The sequence below is a fragment of the Homalodisca vitripennis genome, chromosome 7 (genome assembly GCF_021130785.1).
Source record: "Homalodisca vitripennis isolate AUS2020 chromosome 7, UT_GWSS_2.1, whole genome shotgun sequence".
NCBI lineage: Eukaryota > Metazoa > Arthropoda > Insecta > Hemiptera > Cicadellidae > Homalodisca > Homalodisca vitripennis.
Genome location: NC_060213.1, coordinates 129,485,101 through 129,495,462, shown reverse-complemented (window position 1 = coordinate 129,495,462; position 10,362 = coordinate 129,485,101). Strand labels below are relative to the sequence as shown.

General features: G+C 32.0%; 1 protein-coding gene across 1 annotated transcript; it reads right to left on the bottom strand.

Moving 5' to 3' along the window:
- Positions 1-404: 404 nt before the first annotated feature.
- On the bottom strand, positions 405-10,007 carry LOC124366318 (transmembrane protein 222). Its single transcript, XM_046822774.1, has 4 exons — positions 9,724-10,007; positions 6,722-6,932; positions 3,405-3,535; positions 405-1,572 (listed from the first exon to the last, which is right to left on the bottom strand). The coding sequence occupies exons 1-4, from the start codon at positions 9,846-9,848 to the stop codon at positions 1,482-1,484; spliced, it is 558 nt and encodes a 185-aa protein (XP_046678730.1). The 5' UTR covers positions 9,849-10,007; the 3' UTR covers positions 405-1,481.
- Positions 10,008-10,362: the final 355 nt, after the last annotated feature.

Sequence of the window (10,362 nt, the reverse complement as noted above, 5' to 3'; positions counted from 1 at the left end):
ACTTTCTTTAGTTCTTCTATTGAAACGTTCCAGAAAATGGCACTAAATAAGATTCTAAGTTAATCCCGTTTATTTCTCTCTTCATGTTGTCATTTACTGGACTAGCTCCTGTTGTATTGTGTATATTATTGCATCCGTTGTCATTTGCAAGATCTTATTGTTGCTATTCATATACATTCTGTTCTATTTATTATCTATATTAGTTTTTCACAGTTTTTAATTTCTAGTACATTTTTAGATTGTTGCCCCAGGTTACTACATATATATTGTCAATGTATTGTATTTATTTTTATTGTAAATTGTTAATATTTCTGTGTATAAATAAACAATAAATTATCCTCTGGTGCTCAGAGGTTATTTTATTTTAAACATGGTAATGGCATGTGGTAAATATACACACAAACTAATAAAAATAATTTATTATAACAAAAGTACGGTAACATTTAATATAATCTTACATTACATTGCACTGACATTACTAGTAGAAGTTTCTCTACAATAATTTACATTAGAACAATATTTTTAACACTGACAAATACAGGTAATCTAAAACTATAAATAAATTAAAAATTACATATAATTGCAAGAGTTCCTGAATTTATGCTATCTTCGTTCACCTGATATGTTAAAACCAACACATCACATAACAATAAACATTAATCGTAACACAAGCGTAAAAGTTCCTGTAATCAATTAGTCTATAACCAAGATTCCATTTCGATACAAAATACAATTCATTGCATTACATTTTCATTTTATATATTTATTAAAAAACAGAGTTTATTAATTATTGAAGAAACTTTATACTTGAAGTGTAAAAAAGTCTCATTAAATAAAACATGAAAATGTTAGAACGTAATTTGCATTTACAATAATACAAAATTAAAATATAGCATTGTCTTTTACACAATGGCACCAAAAAATGTTTTGTTGAAAAATACACAAGGTAAATTGAAAAATAAATCATATTTCCTTCTGGCATTACTTTGCAAAGAACAAGAAAAAGTAGTTATTTTGAAATATTGATGAGATGTAACCATAGGGAAATGAGAATGAATTGAATAATATAAATTACAGAATTGAAAAAAATTGTGCAGTAACAGTTAATGAAAGTGAATTGAATCAAACTTCGACAAATACAAATTGATACAAACTATTTGTTATAAATAATGATGCTTAAAAATGCCACTTCAGAATTACATTATATTAATGATGTAATTTTTTTATTTTAAAAATTAAAAAATAGTTGCTAACACCGAATTTTTAGGCTAAAAATTACGATACATTTATTTTTTTCTTAATCCTTAATAACTAATTTGTAATTTTATTTACACTGAAGTTAGAAGAAATAAATACCATTCTTTCTATACATTTACAGTAAGAATAAGTCAAACTTGAATATAAATACTAATTAAATAATTTAAAATTGCAATGAAACAATTTTTTTTACATCACCATATAAAGGAATGTCAGCAGCAAATTTATATTTTTCCATTCAGAATTAAAATGTAAACAAGAAGAACCGAGATCCAAACGGTGAACGGCAACCATGTTTTAAGCCAAGCACCAACACTGAAACATAAGAAATATGTAATAAATACGATGGAGGACTACAATTAATACAAGTAAAATCCTCATCAGTGCAGCAACTTTCAAGGAGGCCATGAAAAATAGTTACACGTTTATGGTACAGTGGAGTCCCGCTAATCCGAACACGTGTAATCCGAACGTCGGTTAATCCGAACAGGTCCAGGAGGAATTATTTATAACGATAATGAACAGTTATAGGAACTAATTACGAAAATGAAAATGGGTGCATCATTTCGTACATAAACAAAGAACACTTTAATTAAATAGACATACGGTATTTTATTAAGACAAATTGTGTACGGTACAGTACATAAATAATGAAGTTAAATACAGTACCAAATTGAAACTTATAGGTTAAGTATGAGTTAAATTACTGTATTAAGAAGTGAAATCAAACCAAAATTGGACGTACAGTACTGTATTAATATTGAGCACAATATTAATTGTTAAAAGACATAAATTCAGTTATTGTCTTCTGTCGCATTGAAGAGAGTCTATTAGATGACGCGTAGTTTCGTACTACTATTGAACGCGTGGACCCGTACAATATCCAGTACGCTCACATTTCTTAACAATAGAACTCTCACACTAAATACGGTAAATGTGCTTGGTATTCGCAAACACGTTTATTTGTCAAGAAATACAATGCAACAGTCAGAAAACATGTTTTAATAAACAATGTTGATAATTGTATAACAAAATAGATCCACTCTCAAGTTTAAAACGGTATTTTTCTGTAATTCTGGCTAATCCAAACAATCACATAATCCGAATAGGGCTCGGTCCCAATTAGGTCGGATTAACGGGACTCTACTGTACTGTAATTTGAAATGTCTTTAACATGAATAATACTAATGCTATTTTGATAAATAAGAATATACAATCTTACAGACCATAGTAAGTATTATTCAGAACGCTTTTTGTCATATTATGCAGGATATAATTCAGTATTATAGACTAATAAAAAGTGTAATGCTCTGAAGCACAACCTAAAAAAACTTATTTATGGACCAATCAGTCTACACTTTGGATGATTGGTAGACCATTTATGAGATTAAACTTTGGAAGATTGGTAGACCATTTAAGAGATTAAATCTTGTAACAGTTTGGATATAATATAACACTATTGTTTTTCAAAATACAAACAAAGACATTATTCTATTTAATAAATATTTATTTGTACTAACAATAATACTGTATATGTAATTGGTTCAAATTAACAGACAATCCAATGTTCTTATTATTCTGGCGTTTATCCGGCACATTGGATGTTTTCCTTTCAATATGGGTCACAGTCAACAGTTGAAATCTTTATTTGAATTTCATCGAGAAATGCAATGCTGTCAACAGTTTAGAATTAAATGTGAATATAAATCAAAATTGAAAAAAGTCTAGCAAGAATTATCTGCTATAGTATGTAGTGCACAATTAGCTCTAAGTGGTTGTGTATTCACAGCAGAGATTATTTAAATTGTGAAGGCTATAGATGAGCTTGTCATGCAGCACATTTTGTTGTCCTGATATCAGAGAGAGAAACAGATTGAACAACTTTGCACCGGCACTTGGTTGTGTACAATTGTAAATACTAAAATGGCCAGTGTTAAATTAGGCTAATATTTTCTATAGTCCGTGAGCATAACTATGAGTAATGAAGGTTGCATTTTCAAAATTCTTCATTTCAATAAATATCAATCTATCTAAGAATGTTACATTTCACACCATTAACTGATTAAAACCAACATTTTGTCTTCCAAATGAAATTATTTAAGACAAACAAAACGATCTACCATGAACTAATTTAGTGTTTTATTCACCTGATGTATTTACTGAAGATGAGGGATCTAAACGCCACATTCACCATGTTCCAACCACCTTCATTATTGTACTTCATATTGTTGAGAGCAAGGGCCACCATCGAATGACAATTGTCACAGCACAGGTTGTGCTACAACAGACATACAAGTTATGCCACATTCACCATGTTCCAACCTCCTTCATTATTGTACTTCATGTTGTTGAGAGCAATGGCCACCATCGAATGACAATTGTCACAGCACAGGTTGTGCTACAACACACATACAAGTTATGCCACATGTTCCAACCTCCTTCATTATTGTACTTCATGCTGTTGAGGTCAAAAGCCACCATCGAATGTTGTCACATGTGCTACAACAGACATACAAGTTATGCCACATTCACCATGTTCCAATATTATTGTACTTCATGTTGTTGAGAGCAAGGGCCACCATCGAATGACAATTGTCACAGCACAGGTTGTGCTACAACACACATACAAGTTATGCCACATTCACCATGTTCCAATCTCCTCCATTATTGTACTTCATGTTGTTGAGAGCAAAAGCCACCATCGAATGACAATTGTCACAGCACAGGTTGTGCTACAACAGACATACAAGTTATGCCACATTCACCATGTTCCAACCTCCTTCATTATTGTACTTCATGTTGTTGAGAGCAAGGGCCACCATCGAATGACAATTGTCACAGCACAGGTTGTGCTACAACACACATACAAGTTATGCCACATTCACCATGTTCCAACCTCCTTCATTATTGTACTTCATGTTGTTGAGAGCAATGGCCACCATCGAATGACAATTGTCACAGCACAGGTTGTGCTACAACACACATACAAGTTATGCCACATTCACCATGTTCCAACCTCCTTCATTATTGTACTTCATGTTGTTGAGAGCAAGGGCCACCATCGAATGAAAATTGTCACAGCACAGACTGTGCTACAACAGACATACAAGTTATGCCACATTCACCATGTTCCAATCTCCTTCATTATTGTACTTCATGTTGTTGAGAGCAAGGGCCACCATCGAATGACAATTGTCACAGCACAGGTTGTGCTACAACACACATACAAGTTATGCCACATTCACCATGTTCCAATCTCCTCCATTATTGTACTTCATGTTGTTGAGAGCAAGGGCCACCATCGAATGACAATTGTCACAGCACAGACTGTGCTACAACAGACATACAAGTTATGCCACATTCACCATGTTCCAATCTCCTTCATTATTGTACTTCATGTTGTTGAGAGCAAGGGCCACCATCGAATGACAATTGTCACAGCACAGGTTGTGCTACAACAGACATACAAGTTATGCCACATTCACCATGTTCCAACCTCCTTCATTATTGTACTTCATGTTGTTGAGAGCAAGGGCCACCATCGAATGACAATTGTCACAGCACAGACTGTATTATAACAGGCATAGAAGTTTTCAATACTGAACAAAATCAGAACATTTTACATTCATTACAATAGTCACTTGTTCAGAGAATAATGTTTTACAAGATAAAGTTATATTTAGTCCTATATAACGCATTCAGTATAGAAACACTAATGGATTTTTGTTCCACCCGTCTTCATAGGTGGAATAATAAGTTATGTTACCTTAAAGAACAACGTTTATGTACATGGAATTCTTCTTATACTAGTGGTATGTGTAGTACAGTAGAGTCTCGATAATTTGAGTCACAATAATCCGAGATTCCGTGTAAACCAAGGTGTAATCCATGCACCTTAGAGTAAAAAAAATTGTAGATTGTTTTTATAAATCAGTAAAGTAGTCCGTGTCAATCCTGAAGTGAAGCACCTGAAATTTGTTTACGGCACGCTGTATACAAGTCAGCATTGAGTCGTTCAGTGCTTTTTGATTTTTTGAGAAGTGAAGGTCAGTGGACAATGGTACCTGTCTGCTCAGATGATTCTCACATTATGAAAATTAGATCAGTGTCACTCTTACTACCACTGTAACCAGTTTGGGTTCATTAGCTATTGTTTTATGATTTTCAGGCATTCAATTCAGTTGCATATCAGGTGTCACTAAGTGTGTGGATTACTTTTTGTGTCATTTTTGTGAATTTTTAACTAATTTAGTGTGAATGAGTGGAAAAACGAAGAGAAAGTTTGTTTCTATCAAAGAAAAACTCAGTGTTGAAAAGGATTTATCAAGGACAATCAATGAAGAAAATAGCATTTGATTATTGTGTAGGTAAATGGTGCAGAAACCGAAGCAAAATTGAACAGTTTTTTTCTGTTAAAAGTGCTGACATAACTGCATCTAATAGAAAATCGATGAAAAAATTGGAGTATGAAAAAAGAAGTGAAGCCCTTTTTCTCTGGTTCAGTGAACAGCAAAAAGGAAGCCCTATTTCGGGCTCAATCCTTCAGGAAAAAAGCTTTGTTTTTCTGAAACGAGTTAACATAAGGTGAACTGGATCCTGCATTTACAATAGAACAACAACCGGAAGCAACCACAGTCGATAGAATGCTCCTCAGACGATGGCGGGATATCACAGCAAAAAAGAAATTATCAAAATTTATTGGACTCCTTTTATTAAATAAATCATACGTATATGCATAGTAGGTAACTGAATAATGAAATATGTGCTTTACTGTACATATATAGATTACTGTATAGATTAAATATCATGTAAAAATACGTTAAGAACGCTCTTTTCCCGTTTATTCCGTGTAATTCGAGTTTCTTGAAATTCAAGGTACTACCAGCCCCCAATTACCTTGGATTATCAAGACTCTGCTGTATATTCAATTCAAAGTATTTTATTTATAATTTGTGTTGGCAATATGAGTTGCAGTTTCTACAATGTATACAGGGGTATGCAAATAAACGCTCCTAGTTGGCTAGCACATATCACACCACTCTCCATCTCTTTGAGTATCCCTTGGCATGTACCTTATTACACCAAGTCCTTCTCTATGTATCACTATAGGACTACCAGCATTGATCATTTGGAGACTTTGCAGGCTGATTATTACACACCCTGTATAACTTTGTAGCACCCAAGTACTTTAGGAGGTTTTCTATTTATTGCAACTGTAAATTCATTCAATGTATTGGCAATATATATACTTATACAAATTTCACATTATTGAAAACCGCTTAATATTTTATTTTTTATTTCAATACTTTTGAAAATATATAGGTTTTATGTACATATAGTTACGAGATGAAATAGTTTATTTTATGACCTAATTCAATAAGAAAATGCAATATACATATGTTTTACTACGTATTTAATAAATAATTTAAATCAACAAATGAAAATACACTATTTATAACCTCACCATTCGTCCTTTATACACGTCTGCAGCATCAGCAATGGCTCTGTCCCAAGATGCTGGGCCACCAGGGACCTTATCTGGTTGTAACTGCCAGTATTTCGTTGGGTTCCCAAACGCCATATGATCTTCGCTGACAAAGTATGGACCGGCAAAGTCTCTTACTACGCCATTGGAGGTGCAAATTCCCATGTGCCCAATAAAGGGGAATAACCACCTGGAAATATTTTTTTTTTATATAAGGTTTATCTTAATTTTAAAATATTAAAAATTACTAATCAGTTTCTTTTTTAAAGTTTTATTTCACTTAACTTCACCTGCTTTAGGAATAATTACATCAAATTATCACAATTTTTTACACTAATATATTTTTTTTACTCCAAACTTGCTTGTTCGTTTTAGTATAAAAACATTAGACACTGATTGTTAGAAAGTATTATTTTAGGATATTGTGTCTGAGTTCTATACATTGTATATGTATAAAATCAGTGATTGATTTCTGGATGGTGGAAGACCTGTAAACTCCAGGGCTGTCTGGAGGGAAAAGAAAAGTCGTTGAAGAAATGGTGGTCAGGGAACTTTTGAAAATATGAGGTCTTAAAACAGTCTTTTATGCAATTCTGAAATGCAAGGAAATGTTTTCCACATAAATTCAAAAGGGTTAATTTTTTTGTCGCTACTGGGACATCGTCCAGGTATGATCTATCTCAAAATAGAGCAACGTGTTTAAATATTTATATGCTAAATGTATACCTACTATTGCACATAATACATCTGATACTTTGAGAGTCTTTGGAGGATTTCTGGTGTCTTTTAATTTGTATTTAAATGATTGGTAATTGAGAAATACATTGTAACTAGTTTACAAATCACACTAGTGATATTTTATCATTTTAATGCAATTTTACCTCATATACTACCTCATTCAAATGAGATGAAATGATTTCATTGAGAGGCAAATGTAGGATTACAAAGTCCTGTATTACTATTTGATCTCAAATCAGATATGATTTACTACGACAGAGATTTGTTGTGAAATTTTTTTCCTGAGAAACACAAATTAGAAGATAATTTCACTAATTTGAAATCATTATTGACCAAAGTACCTTGAAAATAAAATGAACAGTAGGCTAAACACTTAATCAATTGGCAAGTTATTACGGAATGGTTCCGTACACTGTGGAATTTTGGACAACTTCAGCCACCATGGAGCCTCCTAGAACAATGTGTACGTATTTTTTATTTCATTAAAAAAACTATAGTACAGTTCAGCTGTTTTTATATCTTGAAAAATAATAAAATTCATGATGAATACAAAACTATTTAGGCTAAGTATATTAAATTTATAAAACGTAACAAACAAAACCTTGTAACATTTCATTACTTTTACAATTTTGAAGGATAAACGTGCCAACCACCTTATGGCACAAATAGCACATGTACATCACCATTGTTCTTGCGGCCATCATTCAAGTACCATACACATGAATTTACTTTGTTCTAATTAATTTTGAACAATAATGTCAAAACAAATTACATTATTGGCCTTTATAATTGTTGTATAATGAAGCTTATATCTATATGTAAAAGAATATAGGTATTTAATATTATAAAAAATAGTAATACTTGTTATACTTTTATAATCATACAAAATTAATCTCTCTACAAAATTATACCCAATCTGCCATGGATTTCTGCATGTACTGATGATGTCAAAACTACATTCTTTTATTAGAAACTCATAGTTGGTATAATTCCAACTAAAATAGGGTACATGATTGTTAATATACTCATTAAACCAAATTTAGAGTGCTAAAAAGTCTTCTCAAGTGTGTTTTTAACAGTATTGTGTTTTTCCTTTGGCAAAAGAAACTCACTACGTAAATGATTTTTTCTTTGTTTTAATTAAATTAATTTTAAATAACACTGTTATTCTGTAAAGTAACAGCTATTAATATGAATATCTATAATATATAACATTTTTTATATTGAATAATTTAGATATTTCTTATCAATTCAATTGTCGAGGTGCCCTTACTGCAGCAAAAATAAAAAACAGCAGACAATCATTAATTATGAATATCTAAAATCTAAAGTAAAATGTGTATCGATAGTAACAATATATTTTATAATTGATAATCATGATTCGATTGTGATGGTGGCTGGTATACCCTACTGCAGCCTCTCATCTATTTCACAAAACCACTCACTGCTATCTGGGCAAGCTATTACTGTAACGTTTCTCTAATATGTAGGTCTAGGAAAAAGTTGGGTATCAATTTACAAAATCGTGACCATGGAAAGGTATGTTCATTTTTTTTTCCTGAAAACTACAATTTTTCCTGAAAACAATAGTGAAGAAAAAATTCATCGGCAACGAAAATCAAAGGAGTTACGATTTTTTGAAATCCTCTGAAAACTCTGTTTTTGACAGTACCTCTGGCAATTTTACTGAAATGATGACGTTAATCCTGTCAACGATGCCTGCCCGCTGCGCAGTGCTGCGCACTGCTTGCTCTTTTAGAAAAAAAATTAACTCGAGCTTGCAAAAGTCGAATCCCAGATCACGTGATGCCCCTGATCCTTAACCCTTCAAGTGTTGTTCGACAAAATTTTGTCGGTTATTTTCCATCTTTAATGCAATAATGCCCGAAAGGCATCAATATAATACAATGATATACTTTCCCCCCAGTTTATATGCACCTGTGATAATAACACTTGGCTATAAATGCCCAACCCATGAAAAAAAGTCCATTTTTCATGGTCACGGTATTGTAAATAAATACCAAAAGTTGATATTGTTTTTATATTATTGATATATATTTATTTCATTAAAAATTGTAATTTATTATTTTTGTTTTCATTGTATTGCAAATAATAATATCGAAGGTGGATAATAACCATGACTATTAAGTGTAGGCTGCTCATTAAAGACACCATATATTGAAACAAATATTAAATAAATAAGAATGTTTTCTAAATACCCTAGTAGCATAAAATAAACTCACGTTAAAAATGGAATAGGTGTCCAAACTATACAAAATGGGTATCTCACATTTTGTGTATCAATATCAGGATATTGTGCCATGGTTATGTTATCCTCTGAATGCAGCTTTTCCTCGTCTATCGACATTAAAACAAAGTTTTTTTGTTTCAAAATATGAATTCACAGGTTGTTGACATGTTAATGTTAGGTTAGTTCAAGCAGACTGTTGTTTATTTAGTTCAAGTAATGAGCAAAATCAAAACGTCAAAATAAAATGGTATATATAGGACGCTTTTTAATCATATAAATAAAGCTTTGAAACTTAACCATGCAACTCCACACATATATTTTTATTGCTTTTACGAATTTACGTCCCTTAATTTGACAGACATAAATCGCTCCTTACACATTTTTAATAGGATTTGTATGTAAAAAGGTCCGAAACAAACCAGGAACAATCTTTGGTTTTATAACTGTAAATATTTGAAGTCTTAAATGTTTTGTATAATGTCTAATGTTAGACATATTATCGAATACATGTGTACTACCAGTACTGCGAAAAATCAAGAGTGCTGTGTTAGACGCATGGCCATACAAACCAAATTATATTTAAACGGCACGTGCACTTCTGCGTTTGGTGTAATCAACTTGGTATATGAGT

Coding starts and splice junctions, on each gene's coding strand:
- LOC124366318 (XM_046822774.1), bottom strand. CDS start 9,848: ATGTCGATAGACGAGGAAAAGCTGCATTCAGAGGATAACATAACCATG. Junction 6,933..9,723: donor ACACCTATTCCATTTTTAAC/GTGAGTTTATTT, acceptor AAATATTTCCAG/GTGGTTATTCCCCTTTATTG. Junction 1,573..3,404: donor ATCTTCAGTAAATACATCAG/GTGAATAAAACA, acceptor CTTATGTTTCAG/TGTTGGTGCTTGGCTTAAAA.